Source organism: Ruditapes philippinarum, unplaced genomic scaffold, assembly GCF_026571515.1.
Source record: "Ruditapes philippinarum isolate M1 unplaced genomic scaffold, ASM2657151v2 ctg1423_1_1_1_1, whole genome shotgun sequence".
Classification (NCBI taxonomy): Eukaryota; Metazoa; Mollusca; class Bivalvia; order Venerida; family Veneridae; genus Ruditapes; species Ruditapes philippinarum.
Genome location: NW_026857723.1, coordinates 122,322 through 142,769, shown reverse-complemented (window position 1 = coordinate 142,769; position 20,448 = coordinate 122,322). Strand labels below are relative to the sequence as shown.

The following is a 20,448-nucleotide window of genomic DNA, read 5'->3' as shown; positions in this document are numbered from 1 at the left end:
AATACTATAATATTTGAAGGACTTACTTATATCTTTAGGATAAACACTAAATTAAAAACTTTCGTCTTGAAATTATCAAACCTCCGTGTTCCTATGACATATTGTCAATCTTTATCTGCTGAATTCCCTTAAATCTTTAATGGACTTGTCCCAGCTTCCACTTTTAGCATATTCAATTATCACTTTCAGGTATATCAAGAATTAGTCTGCCAAAATTATATAGTCTAGCCAGATTGTATGCATGCCAAGACTGTTCAAATAATTTTGAAATATCAAAAGAAAAACAAAACAAAAAACAACACAAAGCAAGGCCTATTGGCATCAGGTGGAGAAGGCTTTGCAAATCTTCTTGTGAACTCTAGTGAGCATTATATTTATAGAGGGCCATCATTGCTGACTTGTTTTTGAGATCTTGTCTGTTAATTGTACAAAGTTATGCTATTGAGAAGTACTGTAAAAGTATTGGTTGATTTTGAATTAGAGTCCCTTTAAAATGTGCATTAAAAATTGTGTTAAACTTTTGCTTGAAATCTGAGAGAATTTGAAATTGTGATTTATTTTTCATTTCAGATCATCAAGAATTTTGAGATCAATAACATGATGATTAAGACAGTATGCATTTATCTTCCAACATAAAACAGTCAAGGTATGTAACTATATAAATCTATTTGATTGTAGGAAGTCTTCACATTGTTGTTGTTAAATACAGTCGACTCCACTTATAACGAACTTGCTTATAACAAATTATCGTTAATAGCGAACTAAATCTGACATCCCCGGCCGATTCCTTCTTTATTTTATATTAAATCACATCGCTTAATACGTACTCGCTTTTAGCGAATTTTCGGCTAAAACGTACTATTTTTCAAGGCCCCAAATGACGGAAAACATTTAAATTGCCTCGGTTATAACAAACTGTTATAATTGAAATATCGGGATGCGCTCATTAAGGATCAGTACACAAATAACACTATCCGATAATTAAACAATCGAATGATTGCACAGGTTAGTTATGGCTTCAGTGAATAAAGATTTTGAAAAATGTTCTCACGACATCATTTCCTACTTGTTACGGAAAATTTGTATTTCACACCCTCAGTTGATTGATGTAAATGCCCGATAATTGCCAAGTAACTGACTGTTTGTGTTTGCAATATTAACCCAAAGATAATAAACATATAGCAGAAGAAAACAAATGGTAAGAACTTCATAGACAAAACATGAATAAATTTATGTACCATGTACATAATATATTGCTCAATAAAATGCCCTGCATTAAATAACCATTAAATAACTGCTGCAGTAAAATACCGGTTACATGGGTAACCAGTGAAGAGTATGGCTTTTTCACGGCAAATTTCCCCATCCAAACAAGTCATACAGTTGTTGCTATTTCGCTTTTAGCGAACTTCGGATATAACGAACGATATTTTAATGTCCAATTGAGTTCGTTATAACCGGAGTCGACTGTAACATGTTTTTATAGGCCTTACTGTGCTTAATTCAAAAGTGCATGGCTATTTCCACCAGGATAGAGCCAGGCTAACCTGCAAATCCGTGTAGTCTAAGTCCATACTGGTGGCTGACTGGCTTTAATGCTACATGCATCCAAATTAATCAAAACATTTCAAGAAAATCAACTAAGAGTAAAATGTACTAAAAATTTAAGCAAAATAAGAATATTCACAACTCAAGTAATTACATGAATGACTGATTTTGCAGTATTTATCACTATATTTCTAATGCGTGACTAATGCAGTAAGGGCTATTTTTTTGCATATTTTGACATTTTTTTGGTAACTTACATGGAATGAAATTGCTGTTTACAATGACAACATTTTACATTTGAATACATTTTGAAAATTTCCTTGAAAATAAGCATTAATCTGGGAGTATGCTGCTTTAAATTTTCACCTCTATATCCCTAAAATTGATAATAAACTGTTCCAAGAATTGTAACTGGACATGTCCATTTTATAAATTTAGCAGATTTAGGGGTAAGAAACACTCAGTATTATAAAATCAAGTTCACCACTCTAATGTTTAATTAATTTTTATCACGTCTGGTTATAAACTACAGTGTTTAATTATTCATTAGTTCATTGCTGTCTACACTATTACACTATTAAATTTTTGCTGTTTTGTTTTACTCCCCACTATTTTTTTGGCTGTTTTAGGTATTTCCACTTTTAAATTTGCCTGCTGTCCATACCATAATAAGCAGATAAATGTAATATATAATCATACATGTATACATTTGTAGTCTAGGAAATTTTGACAATACTGTATGATTATGAACATTATAAAACCCCCACAAACAAAGTTTAGGGAGTACATAGGAGTCAGCTTGTCAGACAGTCCGTCAGTCAGTCCATGTCATTGTTTCAGGAGGAGAACTAGAGATTGGAATGAGGTATTGTAATCAAGCTTGGAATATACCAACCTTATGTGGAAACCCTGGTTGATATTGCATTTGGATCCCTGGAGTCAAGGTCACCATAACTAAAAATAGAAAAATGAGACCCCGGTTGGTAATGCATTGGGATATCCTGGGGTCAAGGTCACCATTACTAAAAATAGACAAATGGTTTCCGGACAATAGAAAGTATAGTTAGGAATGAGATATTGTAATCAAACTTGGTGTATAGCAAGCTTATATGAAGACCCCGGTTGGTATTGCAATTAATTGAAATAATTCTTTGTACACAGTTGATACTTCATTTATTATAGGTTGAGTTCAAATTTTTCTTCAGACCACTTATTTTTTAAAAAGTCAAAGTTGCTGGTGGGGGTATTGATCACCTTCAGTGATAGCTGCAGTTATTTGTTTTATATTATTTCTTGTCTATGTCTGCCATTAGAAGAGATGTCTCAAATTTCTATAAAGAATTTAGAAAGGTGGTCTGAAAAGTGACATTTCTAAAAGAGAAACATTATCAAATAAAAAAATATTTTTTCTTCAAGTGGATTATATCTGAACAATACCCTTTGTGATTTATTCAGTGTTGTCATACTGGTGTTATTATGCCCCCATTTCGAAGAAAAGGGGGTATATTGCTTTGCACTTGTCGGTCCGTCGGTCCGTAGACCAAATGGTTTCCGAGTGATAACTAAAGAACCCTTAGGCCTAGGAACTTCAAACTTGGTATGGTGATTGGTCATGACCAGCAGATGACCCCTATTGATTTTGGGGTCAAGGGGTCAAAGGTCAAGGTCACATTGACCTTGTAAGCAAAAACGGTTTCCGATCAATAACTAAAGAACCTTAAGGCCTAGGAACTTCAAACTTGATATGGTGATTGGTCATGATCAGTAGATGATCCCTATTGATTTTGGGGTCGAGGGGTCAAAGGTCAAGGTCACATTGACCTTGTAAGCAAAAACGGTTTCCGATCAATAACTAAAGAACCTTAAGGCCTAGGAACTTCAAACTTGATATGGTGATTGGTCATGATCAGTAGATGATCCCTATTGATTTTGGGGTCGAGGGGTCAAAGGTCAAGGTCACATTGACCTTGTAAGCAAAAACGGTTTGCGATCAATAACTAAAGAACCTTAAGGCCTAGGAACTTCAAACTTGATAGGGTGATTGGTCATGATCAGAAGATGATCCCTATTGATTTTGGGGTCAAGGGGTCAAAGGTCAAGGTCACATTGACCTTGTCAGCAAAAACGGTTTCCAATCAATAACTAAAGAACTTTAAGGCCTAGGAACTTCAAACTTGGTATGGTGATTGGTCATGATCAGTAGATGACCCCTATTGATTTTGGGGTCAAGGGTCAAAGGTCAAGGTCACATTGACCTTGTAAGCAATAACGGTTTGCGATCAATAACTAAAGAACTTTAAGGCCTAGGAACTTCAAACTTGGTATGGTGATTGGTCATGATCAGAAGATGACCCCTATTGATTTTAGGGTCAAGGGGTCAAAGGTCAAGGTCACATTGACCTCTTGGGTAAAAACGGTTTCTGATCAATAACAAAAGAACCCTTAGGCCTAGGAACTTCAAACTTGGTATGGTGATTGGTCATGACCAGCAGATGACCCCTATTGATTTTGGGGTTAAGGGGTCAAAGGTCAAGGTCACATTGACCTCTTAGGTAAAAACGGTTTCCGATCAATAACTAAAGAACCCTTAGGCCTAGGAACTTCAAACTTGATATGGTGATTAATCATGATCAGTAGATGATCCCTATTGATTTTGGGGTCGAGGGGTCAAAGGTCAAGGTCACATTGACCTTGTAAGCAAAAACGGTTTCCGATCAATAACTAAAGAACCTTAAGGCCTAGGATCTTCAAACTTGATATGGTGATTGGTCATGATCAGAAGATGATCCCTATTGATTTTGGGGTCAAGGGGTCAAAGGTCAAGGTCACATTGACCTTGTAAGCAAAAACGGTTTCCGATCAATAACTAAAGAACTTTAAGGCCTAGGAACTTCAAACTTGGTATGGTGATTGGTCATGATCAGTAGATGACCCCTATTGATTTTGGGGTCAAGGGGTCAAAGGTCAAGGTCACATTGACCTTGTAAGCAATAACGGTTTCCGATCAATAACTAAAGAACTTTAAGGCCTAGGAACTTCAAACTTGGTATGGTGATTGGTCATGATCAGTAGATGACCCCTATTGATTTTAGGGTCAAGGGGTCAAAGGTCAAGGTCACATTGACCTCTTGGGTAAAAACGGTTTCTGATCAATAACAAAAGAACCCTTAGGCCTAGGAACTTCAAACTTGGTATAATGATTGGTCATGACCAGCAGATGACCCCTATTGATTTTGGGGTTAAGGGGTCAAAGGTCAAAGTCACATTGACCTCTTAGGTAAAAACGGTTTCCGATCAATAACTAAAGAACCCTTAGGCCTAGGAACTTCAAACTTGGTATGATTATTGGTCATGACCAGTAGATGACCCCTATTGATATTGGGGTTAAGGGGTCAAAGGTCAAGGTCACATTGGCCTTGTAGGTAAAAATGCTTTCAAATCAATAACTTAAGAACCCTTTGGCCTAGGAACTTCAAACATGGTATGGTGATTGGTCATGACCAGCAGATGACCTATTGATTTTGGGGTCAAGGGGTCAAAGGTCAAGGTCACATTGACCTCTTAGGTAAAAACGGTTTCCGATCAATAACTAAAGAACCCTTAGGCCTAGGAACTTCAAACTTTGTATGATGATTGGTCGTGACCAGCAGATGACCCCTATTGAGTTTTGGGTCAAGGGGTCAAAGGTTAAGGTCATGACCAGTAGATACTTGATAACCCTTATTAATTGTTTGATCACTGGGTCAGAAGTCATAATAACCTTATCACATGACTAATTGTCTGCTGATAGGGGGCATACATGTTTTACAAACATATCTTGTTTGAAATGAAGACCCACTTTAATCATACCAAGGAGGTATATAAGGAAGTGGAACTATATTTAGGATATATCTGGTTTTTATTATTATTATTATATATATATATATATATATATATATATATATATATATATATATATATATATATATATATATATATATATATATATATATATATGAGCCATGCCACAACAAAACCAACATAATGGGTTCGCAACCAGCATGGATCCAGACCAGCCTGCGCATCCGCACAGTCTGATCAGGATCCATGCTGTTCGATTACAAACCGTATTACAAGTAGAGAAACTGATAGCGAACAGCATGGATCCTAATCAGACTGCGCGGATGCGCAGGCTGGTATGGATCCATGCTGGTCGCAAACCCATTATGTTGGTTTTGTCATGACATGGCTCAATTATATTTGTTATAGTTTTGAGAAAAGGAATGTAATAAACAGTTTACTCATACCTGAAGTATCACCTTGAAGTCCCTGAAGTGAAGCAAAATTGATATCAGCATGACATAATATTGATTCCTGGAGAGAAAAAATTTGTTTTTAACAAAACTAGAACGATTGAGGAAGTGGAAAGACAAAAACACGATGTTTTGTTTATTCATAAAATGTGCTTGCACTCAGTTACTACAGGGAAATTAATATTTACTGTATTTGTTTATTGTTATTTTTATACAGCTCACTGAACAATTTCTGCACTTAGTCACCGTGGCTCAGAGTATCGATGTGATAGTGTGATATTACTATTTAGTTGGATTTTAACTTTGTGATTGTTCACTTATGTGTTCTGCTGAACAGTTTTAGTAATAATACATTTTATTATGATATGAAACATTTTTTTGGTGCTTTTTTTGTCAATTTTCGTTACTTGCAGAATATAAAGCAGCGTTTTTTTCTCTACTTTGGGAATGGTGCCGGTACCAGACTGATTGGGAAAAATGCATTTTTTTGACTAAAATTGGGAATTTTTTTAATGCATTTTTTCAGCTACAAATGAGATTAGACATCATGAATAAAGATAGCTAACAGCTTCTACTGTCCAGATAGAACTATTGAGTGGTGATTTATATGAATATGTTGGATTTAAATGATTTTAGAAAAATCACTTGGCCTTGTGGGCATTTTAAACAGCCATTTTGGGAATTTAACATTTGAAATTGGGAATTTTAATGTCTATTTTCTATTGGGGCTGGTACCGTTTTAGGGTAGTAGTTGTATAAAGAAAAAAAAAACACTGTACAGAATATGAAAATTAAATAAGGGAACTCTAGACATTGGTGGATAATTTCATCACCTTTATGTTGAAATTTCTCCTTGTCATCATTTTTTATAATGATTTTATTTTCAATGCTACAAAGTTTGATGAAAATTTATATCAGGATTAAATTAGGATGAGGTAGCTGTTTTTTCTACTTCTATATGGATAAGATTGTTTAAACTTTACTATTGGAAATTCTCAGAGAGTGTTATGGCATTGCATTGACTATTTTTTCTTACCAACCTTTATCAAAGTGGTCAATTTAATTAGGATACATTAAGAAGAATTTAATAACACAGCAAGGACCTTTTAGCAAGGTTGATTCCTTTGCCGTGCTAAATTTATTTCAAATACCTTCATTGCAGGTACTTAGATAATTCCTGCTTCAAACAATGACCCAGCTTCTTTCAGACATTATGAAACCACATTATAGAATAGTTATTCTTAATTTTGAATTTGATATACATGTACTTTAATATTGACTTGTGTTTTCTTTTCTCATTTCAGATATTGTAACTATGGGCTGCTACCTAGCAAAGAACCTGCCTCGTGATCAAAATGGTAGGATTTTCAGAGTGTACAATGTAAACGATCTTGGTGCGGAGATAAGTCCAGGAAAAATAGAGGTCACAGAAAATGATCTGATATTTTATCAGAAAGGTAAAGAGCCAATCAGATGGCCTTTAAGATGTTTAAGAAGATATGGGTTTGACGAGGAGCTGTTTTCATTTGAGAGCGGGCGTCGTTGTCCTACTGGGTCGGGTATATATGCTTTTAAATGTCACAGAGCAGAAGAATTATTTAATCTAGTCCAGGAGGCAATACAGAATGTTGGTCAGAACGCACATCAAAATTCTCATCTCAGGGCTAGTCAGACAATGGTTAATGGTACATCAGTCATCAATCCTCGTCCTGCTAGCCGTCCTACGTCACTAGTCGATCCTCATGAACCTGGCGGTATTAGACTATCAGGAGCAGGGCGTGTTAATGTTGTTCCATATGATCAACATTTATACATGAATCAAAATGGCAGTGCAATACAGCAAGAAGATTCTTCGCCAAATTACATTAACACAGGCCCAAATCAGAATGGATCAAGAATTGAGCCAATTGATGAGGTTAGTGCTTTGATAGACTTTTTACATGATCCACCGATGGCTCCTGCTCCTCCTAAACCAGACACTGTTAATTATGCTGACCTTGACCTTCCAAGGTCAACAGAGAATATATTTGATGCGTGTGATGGAGCATGTGCTATGGAGCCGTTAAGTAATGGTAGTGTTGTAAATGCAGATAACAGAGACAGCTACACTGGTTCAGACAGTCAGAATGGTATAGATATGGATGATGTGCAATTGAATTATGCGGACCTTGATGTATTTACAGAAACAGCAGAGGAGAGCGCCCATCCGAACTATATTAACCTTGATGCTGAAGGTAGAATCAAGGATAAAGTGCTTGCAAATGGGAGACCGGAATCTATTTCTGTGAATGGTGCTATGCAAAATGAGACAATAAGGAAAAGTTTGTTGGTTCGTAAGCTCAGTATTGAACAGAATTACGCAAACGTGGGTGCTGCAAGTTTTACAAATATCCCTGACCCAAGCCCTGTAAGTATGAATCCAGCCGGTGGATTTGGTTCAAATAATGGCAATAATTCCAGTCAGCGGTTGTCAAACCCTGGAGAACTGAACTATATTGAGATTGATGTGAACAAAACAGACGGGGATGTTGTGACAGGAGCAACATCTTCAGCTATGTCTGTTTCATTTACTGTACCTGACTCGCCAAGTAAGCGTACAGAAAGTTATGCCATGATTGACTTTAATCGTACTGTGGCTTTGTCTAATTCAGCAAAGCCTGTCGGTGAAAATGAGGAGGGGTTGAGGAAGACACGTCACAACAGTACGATCAACTGAGGTTGTGTAACAGATATAGGCGTCTTTCTAGAAATGAAGTATTATATTTTACTGTATATTTGTTCACTTGTTTTTAGTTCTTGTATATACTCTTGCTTCTTAATAAGGGGTAATTTCTTTTTATTATTAAGGTGGTCAGTCATGCATGAAATATGATACTGAAAAATGGTAGATTTAAGTGACCGATATTTCCTGTTTTATTGTTTAAAGCTTGAGATAAGTACCTCCCATCTTTATTGATTTTACATGTCCTGACTTCTAGGCCTAAAATAATAAAATATTCACTTCCCCTTCTGCTACCTCTCTACAAAAATCACTGCTGCCTGGAATATTTTCTTGCCAAACAAAAGAAATGTTTTCACTTAACATGGGATTGAAGTCTGTCAATGAGAATTATATCTTTTTATATTTGTTTGATTCCCATATTTTGATTAACTTTATTTGTCAGTTATATCATATATATGTGCTAAAGCTGAATACACTGATGCAGTAATAATATAAATACCGTATAAGTGTTTTTTTTCTGCGGGCTCCAAATTCTGCGCTTTTTCCAAATTTTGGCATGTTGTTATTTCTGCGGACCTTATTTCTGCGGCACAGTCTTTAGACAAAATGTGATTTAAATTCTGCGGCTTTTCTTATAAAAGTCTAAGTCACATTACTCTACCTATTTTATTTCCATATACACATTTGTATGAAAATTTTGTTTATGGTCGTCACCACTAAACTATATAGTAAATACAAACATTTATATTGTTTGCTTGCAAACAAATAGAATGTGCAACAATAGACAGCATGCATCTTTTGATTGGCGTGAAATGACGTGTGAAAAATATACCCCGGTAGTATCTTTAATTTAATAAAATTGATAGAAGTTTTATCGTAAATCAGACAACAATAAATGTATACGATGATAATTTGGCAGTATAGGGGTTAAAATAGTTTTAATGATTAACAAACCTTTTTAGCGTACAGGCAAACACTATAATGTTTAGATATCTTTATTCAAAAACTGACATTAGTCATTATTAACAACAAGCACATATTACATACTTAGCCGAAAGCAATTTAATATAACTCGATGACCTGCTAACCGTTATAATAAAAAATAGAGATGATAAAATTTATGCTGACTTACATCAAGCTAAGAAGTAAATTTAATGATGTATGTTTATTTGGCATGACAATGATCTTGCACCTTGTGATGTGTAAGCCTTCTTTTCTTATTTTGTGTATATATTGCATTATTATGCACCTTGACCACCCTATTTGAATATTTTTAATAGGGGAAGTAATGTTAAGTGTTTTTAAGAATTTACATAAAATACTCGCAGCAATAAGGCAAGACACGGGAGACCTACCTCCATATACTCTAAGCAATATATATACATATACTCAGTGAGCTATGACTGTTGTAGCAAATTATCAGTGTCCATTGTATAAAAAAAAGATACATTATGCCAAAAATAATATCTTGTTTTTGTTTGTCTGCTTTCAATTTTGTCAACTTTTATTTTGTAACATTATATATAAGACAAAAAAATTAGCAGCTTGCAATAGAGTTAGATGTGTAGGGTGGTCTCCCTTCATATTGTATAGACTAGCTGATATCTCAAACTGTTCATGTGCTTAAATAATGAAAAGTTCTGGTAAATAAATCAGCACATTTTATTTTGTTACATTATCAAATAGATTTATTTAAAGCTGTTCAATCAACATAAAAATTTTGTTGTGCTCATATTATTGAAAAGTAATACATGTATATAAATAATGTGTAATAAATTTACTGAACGGAATTAAATTTTACATTCATTTAAATGATATATATTTTCTTTGACTACAATACAAAAAGCATTTTGTTCAAGTAATGTTTATATTAAAATTTTCAGGGGAAATGTGTTCTAGATTGTTATGGCAGAATATTTTACCTTTTTACAATATTTTGTTGGCAAAAAATTTAATGGCATATGCAGTCTGTAAATTTACATGCTAGCCCATGGCTAGTTGAATTTTAGTAAGGCTTGTAAACATTACCAAGTCACTAGCTAGACTGTTTTGAGAAAAAATAGCAGGCAATCAACTTATTTTCTAATAATGACATACAATAATTTAAAATGGAACAACTTACTTATCATTGATCAAGGTAATAAAATTACAGAATAACTGTGTTAAAGGGAATCAACTTAGATTTTTTGACATGATTGGATTGTAAACATTTTTACAAGATTAATGTTCTGCTTGATGTAGGTTTCAAGCAATAATTATTGTGTGCAAAATTTCAAATCATTCACTTGCTTTGTTAATCCATGATAATATTTTAATTGTGAAAAATGATTCAAAATTGAAAAATGTTGCAACACTTGTCACTCAAATTGGGCTATGAATTGCACAAAAATAAGATTTTCAATTTATTTCTGAATATTTTACTTAATTATCTTTCGCTTATTTTTCTGTTTTTAGTGACCTAGTTGATCTATGTTAGAATTCAAATTTTTTGTTTAGGCTTTAAATCTCAGTGGAGTTCCTTGAATAATATATTCTTGCCTTAACATTCCATTTCAATAAACAGTTTTCGGATCATATGAACTTTTTTGGGGTTAGTAGATATTGCCATTCAACACTATCGGGAATAGCTTGTGGTTTTCTGGTCCTACCAGTTAATTCTTGGACTGCTTTGTCTGTATTTAAGGGAAAGTTTTGCATGTTATTTAACCATCATATATGGTTATAGAAAAATCAAGGTTATTGATATTGATATGTGAGTATTGAAATAGAATTTTTAAGGAAATTACGACAATTTGTTTCTTTACATTTATTATTTGTGTAGTTGAATAATGACTGATTATCTATGTTTTGTGTATTTTAGTGGGATAGCAATAGTGTTGGATAATGTCCTAATTGTAATTTTAAATTTTCATTGTAAATTTGATTCTTGGATTTTCATAGGCTTAAAAGAAAAGGAGTGTCTAAGAGTTAATTGTTATTTTTGTGCTATTTAGTTATAATTTAGTACATTTTGGATGATGTATTTTTATCTGGTGTAAATATATGAATCAAGGTAATGATGGCAAGTGAAAATGGCATTTAATTTTTGATATTACAAGATCTCATGTCCATGGAAACAAAAATATCTTGGTGTTAAAAAAACATAAAGGAAAATGCTCACAATTTTTGTGAATTACTGCTGTGAAACAGTTATAATTATATGGTACTGATAGAATATTAGATATGTATTAATTGTCTGCCTTTAAGTGTATAGATTAATAACAAATTTGTGTATTATTGTGATTAAATATTAATGAACAACTTCATTGGAAACACAAATATTTATCATTTATAATATTGTAGACCTGCATTTTATTGCTCAAGTGAATTTTGGGATAGATTTTTACATGACCATCAAACAACATTAAAATATACATGTACCTGCAATTTGCCTTTATCTTATTAGACTAAGATCTATCTCAAATTTTTGGAAGATTTTCAGACAAGAAATAAAGTATTTGTAGTACTGGAATGTTGCTTGTAGATTGAGCTATATGAAAGTGTACTCATGCTTGACAATTGTAGGAAAATGCAGTGACTTTTCTACAAAATTTCCGCATTTTTAAGAAAAAATCTTTCATGGATTCCAATGAAATGATTGATTTTTATTGAAAAATCATGCATTATACACAACAAATGATAAACAAGCAAGTATATATAACCTGCTTACATTTACCTATTTGTTAATCAATAGTTATGATTTAGCTGTTTTTGATTTTTGGAAGAGCACCTAGTGGAGTAACTTCCCAAATGTAATTTACTGTAAGATAATGGCCCCTATTAGAATAATTTGGAGGAAAAGTTCAACTTCCATAAATTTTTAATATAATGTAAATATAGGTACAAATAAAATTGTATTTTATGCTAGATTTAATTTACTCACATCTTTAATTATGTTTACTAATTTTGTCTGTATTCATACTGTGCAATAAATGATGTTTTACAGTGCTGGGCAGTTTTTTAAATCGTGTACAAATACTGTGTTCATATTTCTATTTTACTTACAGACAATATACTTGATTGACTAGTTGTGGTTATATTTCTGTAACTTTAATATTTTGTTGCAAGTTATGTTTAGCTTAATGAATGTACATTACTGGTTTATGTCAAAAGTGATGTTTGAAAATTGTTACCTTTATGGTCATTCATTTATAGTGTGTATCTTGGAAAAGTGTGAACTCTGAAATAGTTTGAAAACTGGACTTTTGAATGAGAAAAGCATGCTTAAACATGAAATGTTGAGAAAAAAGCATGGGATAGTGAGTATCCAACTGTATATCAGTGTGTATGGTGAGTATCTCAGTGTGAACAGTTAGTTTCTCATTATGGGCAGTAAGTACTTGTATCTCAATGTAGGCAATGAGTATCTCAGTGTGAATAGTGAGTATTTTGGTGTGTTTTCTGAGATTTTGCAGTGTGTTTACTGATTGTCTCAATGTGAACAGTGAGTATCTCAGTGTGAATAGTGAGTATCTCAGTGTGAACAGTGAGCATCTCAGTGTGAACAGTGAGTATCTCAGTGTGAACAGTGAGTATCTCAGTATGAACAGTGAGTATCTCAGTGTGAACAGTGAGTATCTCAGTGTGAACAGTGAGTATCTCAGTGTGAATAGTGAGTATCTCAGTGTGAACAGTGAGTATCTCAGTGTGAATAGTGAGCATCTCAGTGTGAACAGTGAGCAACTCATTGTGAACAGTGAGCATCTCAGTGTGAACAATGAGTATCTCATTGTGAACTGTGAGTATGTCAGTGTGAACGGTGAGTATCTCATTGTAAACAGTGAGTTTATCAGTGTGAAAAGTAGATATCTCAGTGTGAACAGTGAGTATTTCAGTGTGAAAAGTAAATATCTCAGTGTGAACAGTGAGTATCTCATTGTGAACAGTGAGTATATCAGTGTGAACAGTGAGTATTTCAGTGTGAACAGTGAGTATCTCAGTATAAGCAGTGATTATCTATGTGTGAACAGTGAGAATCTGATTGTGAACAGTGAGTATATCAGTATAAGCAGTGAGTATCTCTGTGTGAACAGTGAGAATCTTATTGTGAACAGTGAGTATATCAGTATATGCAGTGAGTATTTCAGTGTGAACAGTGAGAATCTCATTGTGAACAGTGAGTATCTCAGTGGGAAGTATGTAGCTCAGTGGACTGACTGTATCACACAAGCATGTGACCTAAGGTTTAAATGAAATTAATTTTTATGTGAACAGTCATTACATAAAGGGTTTGAATGATGTGTTTATTGTTCTATATTAAGAAAGAGAGATAAATATAATTATAGTGTGATTATTTTTGTGTAAGTTTTCTTATGTATATAATCATGAATAAAGTCTACAAATTTTATTGAAATAGTTTATAACTTGTGGAAACAGATGAATTATGTCATGAATATTTACTATATTTGTTTTTGTTTCTTTAGCCAGTAGTGTTATATAAGTTGTGTAAATTTTGTATGTATAAAGTGCAGCTCTTTAAAAACAGAAAAATATTCATATTTTATGTACATTGTTTTTAATTTATGTTCACCCAGTTCATTGGCATTCATCTTGGAAACCTTTAAAGCTGGAAAGCTGTAATTGAATAGATTTTCCATTTGTTTTCTAATGTATTCTTTTAGCAACTTCTGGACTGTCATGCAATTTATTATGAATGTATTCATTGTTTGTCAATGTTGAATTATTGCCACCAGTATGATTATTAAGTCAGTATTATATATCATTACATTATAATCGCATACTGGAACTAATGTATAGATACTGATCATATTTCTGACACATATGAACCAGTAACTGTTCACTTGTTACATTATACTGCCTTGAATAAGTTCGGTGTATAGAGAGAATTATTTAAGTATGATAAGAAACTTCAAATGTTGTAACAATTTGACATTTGTTTCATGTGAATGATTGAAGCATGTGAATTATTGAAGTGCTTGAATAAATTATCCTTGGTGCCCTGTTATCATTACCACCCTTGATATATTGCAATATTTGTTTGATTCTTTAAGTCTCGTGAGAATTTTTTTGTATGCACTAACAGTAACATTCCAGCAATGTCCCTAAAGTTACATGGTTATATACAACAATGTTAGGTTATAAACAACAATGTTGAGACTGAAATTGCCAAAAATCGAAGTAACTGATTTAAGACAGGAACCTTTTATTATGCCTTAAGTACCTTTAGACTTACATAAGAAATTCTATATGGGTGATTGGAAAGGAAAATAATAAGTAATGACCATTAGTTTTATTAACAATTTTTTTTTTTCAACTTCAAAGGCTTATGGTTATGATACATGATGCTTCAAAAATAACCTCAACTATATTTCAAACTTTATTTTAAAACCCGATTCTCTTACTCACCCTTCCTACCAGCTTATGGGAAGTCAGGGGTTCTACTTTGGTGCCTGGTTATGCCCGAAATGAGGCATGAATGGAGCATCTAAGGGATTCCTACAATATAAGTGCTGGAATTCACTACAATATAAATGCTGGAATTCACTACACTATTAGTGCTGGAATTCACTACACTATTAGTGCTGGAATTCACTACACTATTAGTGCTGTAATTCACTACACTATTAGTGCTGTAATTCACTACACTATTAGTGCTGCAATTCACTACACTACATGTCTCTTTACTTAAAACCCAACCCCACAAAAATTATAATCTTGTTTGCTTAGATTGATATTTTGAGGTATGAAAATAATTAATTTATAATATATTATATGTATATTTGACAAACTGTTTTTTTCTTTAGAGTGTTTCTTATCGAAGGTGGTCTACATTTTTAGTGTTCTTAAGTGACCAAATACAGATTCAGAGTTGTGTCCATTTTAAGTAAGTTTAAAGTGCATACATTTAAATTTAGAGACAAGTTTTGTTGAATGTTTAGTAATGGATTGAAATAATAGACTGACATAAAGTAATGACTTAGGGGTGTTTTTTAGTCCCCTACTGGTTGTCCCCTACCGGTTTACCGGAGGGGACTTTAGGTTTACCCTCCGTCCGTCTGTCCGTCCGTCCATCAGTCCGTCCGTCCACAAAACTGGATCCCGCGATAACGCAAAAAGTACTGAAAATATTTTAATGAAACTTGATATATGGATAGATGGCAGTATGGAGATTATGCACGTCTTTTTCTTTTCTTCCTATGTTGAAAATTCTGGTTGCTATGGCAACAAATAGACTGAAAATATGGCAAATTTTACACATAACCTGGATCCCGCGATAACGCAAAAAGTACTGAAAATATTTTTATGAAACTTGATATATGGATAGATGGCAGTATGGAGATTATGCACGTCTTTTTCTTTTCTTCCTATGTTGAAAATTCTGGTTGCTATGGCAACAAATAGACTGAAAATATGGCAAATTTTACACATAATCTGGATCCAGTGATAACACAAAAAGTACTGAAAAATATTTTTATGAAACTTGACATATGGGTAGATGGCAGTATGGAAATTATGCACATCCTTTTTTATCTTCCTATGTTGAAAATTCTGGTTGCTATGGCAACAAATAGACTGAATTTCAAGATTTCTGATTCTAGTTTTTAAGTTTTTTCACTATAAGTTCTTTATTTCTTAAGGTATTTTCTTCAAACTTTAAATATAAGTTGCTTGTCATCAACCACATCATATGTGACAAGGTTTACAACTCTAGCACAAAATTTATCAGAATTACCTCCCTTGAACTTAAAATTTTCATGAAAAAAACATTGTTTTTTTTAATAACTTCTTTTTCTGAATGTATCTACTTCATATAAATGTTTCTTATTGTCACTCAACATTTGTGAGTGTTCAATACTCTAGCAAAACTATTTCCAGAATTATGCCCCTTTTGAACTTAGACTTTTTTTTGAGAAATTGGTAATTTTTACTCCAACTTCTTCAATCATGATAGGATTTTAAAAATGTTATATTTTGATAACAGGGATGTTTAAAAAATAACTTCAGAGTGTCCTTCAGTATGTCTGTCTGTACATAAAAACTGTTTCCTGTGATCACTTTTAAAGAACTTTTTCAACAAATTTACTTAAAATAGGAACCTAAGTGAATGGCCAATGGCCCTTCATAATGTTGCTTGGGCTCTTACCGGTAGGGGACTTATGGATTGCTTGCAATACTATGATAATTGCTTGTTTTTCCATTAGAATGGGTGTTGGAGACCTGATGATAATCTTGAAAGAATAAGTTGTTATTTAAGGTTGTGTTAATGAAAGGGCAATTCTTTTATTAGATATAGGAGTCTTTGTTATTTATGTTACCTAAATTTCAGGTTAACTTTCTTAAAAAATTGATTTTTGTTTTTATTTGAATCTAAAAATGTTGTGAAAAGATTGGTTGTGTACAATAAATTTTGTTACATATTCATTTTATTTTATTGATTTTAGACTTTGTTATATTTTAGTATAAGATATGATAAGCTGCTTGTCATTTTATTGAGAAAATGTTTAATATATAATTTGGTTATATAATTTCATTGTATAATACATAATTGCTTTCCTCTGATTGTCATGTATTATAGGTTTGATGCAAGATGAATGTATTTTACCTATGTGAAATACTAAAGTTACAGTCATGTTGCATGAAACCCTTTGGTATTGTTTAGTTAAGTATTAATTTCTAATGTGATTGTACATGTATATAATTATATAGGACTGTATAAAATGTGCTAACAAAAGGGATCTCCATTTTTACATATAAATGAGAAACAAAACATAACATGTAGAAAAATTGTATATATCCAGGGCTGGAATCTAACAGTTGCAGAAGGCAAGATAAAAAGGAAAAATTCCAGTAGTTTCTCCTATGTAAAGAAGAAATATCAATATACATAAATTGATGTTTATATCATAAATAGTAAAAAAGACAATGGTGATGCATATTAGATTTCAAAAACAAATATATAAACTTTGTATACAAGTTCATTAACCATATATTTATGATTTGTTGTGGAAAAAAGTGCCAGTTTATTTTGTCTTTTGCGAGTCAAAATCTGAACTTCATTGCTGTAACACGGGTATTTTTTTGTAATGCACATCTAGTTTATTTTCCAACAAATAATGCACAAGGAGCACTAGAGGGTTCATGTATCAGTAAAGCTAGAAAATCACCATATGACCATTATACAGTATTGGTGTAACATAAAACCCATCTGAAATAAAATAAGTAAAAATAAACAGTGTATAAAACTTATCAACTGATGAAACAATTTTTTGTTTTAAATTGTATATGCACGTAAAGTTAAATTCTAGCCCTGGTTCCCAATAATATAGAAATAGGTTTATTACATATTAATTCTTGAACTTGATATTAACTGTAAAAGCTAAATTTGTTTATTTCATGCTTTCCAGTGTTTTATTGTAATATATCAGATGATTATATTCTGATAAACCACTAGTGAAATTTATAAAATATAATTTTCACTGTAGCCGGACTATATCTGAATGCGGATGAAAAGAAAATCAAAACTGAATGGAATAACAGGCAAAAATAAATGCCGTCATGCGTAAATTTTGCTTCTTTCGGAAAAGAAAGTCGATGTCACCATACATTATGCTAAAAATGTAACAAAATTAGAGAAATTTAACAGAACTATATTTCAAATTTGTTGATGTGACGTCATGATGTGATGACGTCACGAAGGAGAATGCGCGACGTTACGCGGCAAAATCAGTACAAAATACTTAAAATCACTTAAAAAGTATGAAATAAAAAGAAAATTTATTTGTTTTACATATAAGATAGAAATATATTTCATTCATGAACACCAGCTATGCTATGCCACTCGTGAAAATATTGCATCTGGTGTTCACTCAGTGAAATTATATTTCAATCTTACATGCAAAACAAACAAATATCCTCTATTTAGTATATATTTTTTGTTTATTATACATTTATAATTTATGTCAGTGGTTTGGTCAGATGTATTCCTACACACTACATGTTCTAAAATTTTATAAGTGACATATATTGCATTTTGTTCATAATTTTAGACATCAAGTGTAAAAAAATCAGATATTTTGTTCAGAATTTTGTGATAGATTTGAAGGACATTTTTGACATCACTAAATGTATATACAGAGATTCTTGTCAAAGTTTGAAATAATGAATTATACATGTATTTACTTTTCTTGAGGCAATATTAAGCATGTAATAATTCCCAATACTCTACCTAGTAAAGCAATCTTATTTGCTTTTCACTGGATTCGTAATAAAAATGTTCTGATTTTAAATTAATTGTCTAAAAGTTCCTGCTTGTGTGACAAAATAATGAATATGAATGTCCAACTGAACAATCTAATAGTTAATATAATCTTGTATATGTTCTGAATTGGTGTACATTTTGTAAAAATAATAAATATTGTACAAACATAGGCATATTAACTTCTATTTATAGATGATTGGTTACTTATACACAACTTTACTAAAGGCCACAAGCCTGAAACTGTATGAAATACTGTTGGAATTGTGTGCCTTTTTTAATGTCAAACAAGGCAGATTCTTTTAATATTAATCTTTAGTCATCTGTTACAACAAAAACTTTATTCCTTGTAAGTAACTTGGGTTACAATAGTTTTTATTTTGTAAGTTTATGCTGTTACCACACATTTTAGACTTATGTTGGTTTTACACAAATAGCTTTTAGCTTTTTAGGCAGTGTATATTTTATTTCCATGATTTCAGGCATTTTATTTTTGTTCAATATTTTTGAATAACTTTTGAATAACGTGCAATATGACCCTGGTCATCTATAACTGGTGAACAAAATGTATAAAACATGTATAATGTCGGCTCTACAAATCACCTGTATCTCTCGTGAAGGATATCAGTGTAATAAATGTAAAATGTGTGCAGTGTTCTTGTTTATTTATTGTACCTTGATTGTTAATAAAGCTGGTAACATTTTTGAACGACTCTCCAGACAGCTCACTGGAACTTTCTTGAACTAATCAGTACTGCTGTCATATGAAACATGGTCATGACCCCACTAGGGCTCAAACCAATTATCCGTGTATTAAGAGGAAGAAACCTTAACCTTTCAGCCACTGCTGCCTTGGTGTTCTTTAAAGTTTCCATGGTTATAGGTTGCTGATAAGCTTCATTATACTCTATGTTGATGCAGTGTTGCATGTAGTACTTGGTACCTCTACGTATTACTCTGTATACATTATAGTCCACTAATATTGATGCATTGCTAAGTGCAGGACCAGGTACCTCTACATTTTACTTAAGTACCTGGTACCTCTACATTCTACTTAATACCTGGTACCTCTACATTTAACTCAAGGAACTGGTACCTCTACTCAAGTACCAGGTACCTATATATTTTACTCAGTATACATAATAGTAAATTAATGTTGACGCATTACTAAGTGCAGTACCTGGTACCTCTGCATTTTACTTCAGTCCCTGGTACCTCTACATTTCACTTCAGTACCTGGTACCTGTGCATTTTACTTCAGTACCTGGTACCTCTGCATTTTACTTCAGTCCCTGGTACCTCTACATTTCACTTCAGTACCTGGTACCTGTGCATTTTACTTCAGTACCTGGTACCTCTACATTTTACTCAAGTACCTGGTACCTCTACCTTTTACTCCGGAGAAGGGTGGAGACTATCATCCCGGCATGTGGCGGTTACAAACGTTATTACAAGGTTTTCTTAATGTCAATTTAGGTTACGTAATCGTCAAAATTTAACAAAAAATATCCACCAGTAAACGTTCCAACATCATACTTATAAACACTTACATTTTGGTAAAAAAAACACATTTGCTTATGGTTAAGAATAAACTTAACTCATAAATTTACTGGTTTATGAATGCTAAATTG

General features: G+C 32.8%; 1 protein-coding gene across 1 annotated transcript; it reads left to right on the top strand.

Moving 5' to 3' along the window:
• The first annotated feature begins 554 nt into the window (after positions 1 to 554).
• On the top strand, positions 555 to 18,106 carry LOC132750700 (fibroblast growth factor receptor substrate 3-like). Its single transcript, XM_060740728.1, has 2 exons — positions 555 to 646; positions 7,145 to 18,106. Exon 2 carries the CDS (start codon positions 7,156 to 7,158, stop codon positions 8,554 to 8,556), a length of 1,401 nt encoding a protein of 466 aa, XP_060596711.1. The 5' UTR covers positions 555 to 646; positions 7,145 to 7,155; the 3' UTR covers positions 8,557 to 18,106.
• The last annotated feature ends 2,342 nt before the right edge of the window (positions 18,107 to 20,448 follow it).

What these genes read in the sequence shown, in the direction of transcription:
- LOC132750700 (XM_060740728.1), top strand. Translation starts at nt 7,156, where the DNA reads ATGGGCTGCTACCTAGCAAAGAACCTGCCTCGTGATCAAAATGGTAGG.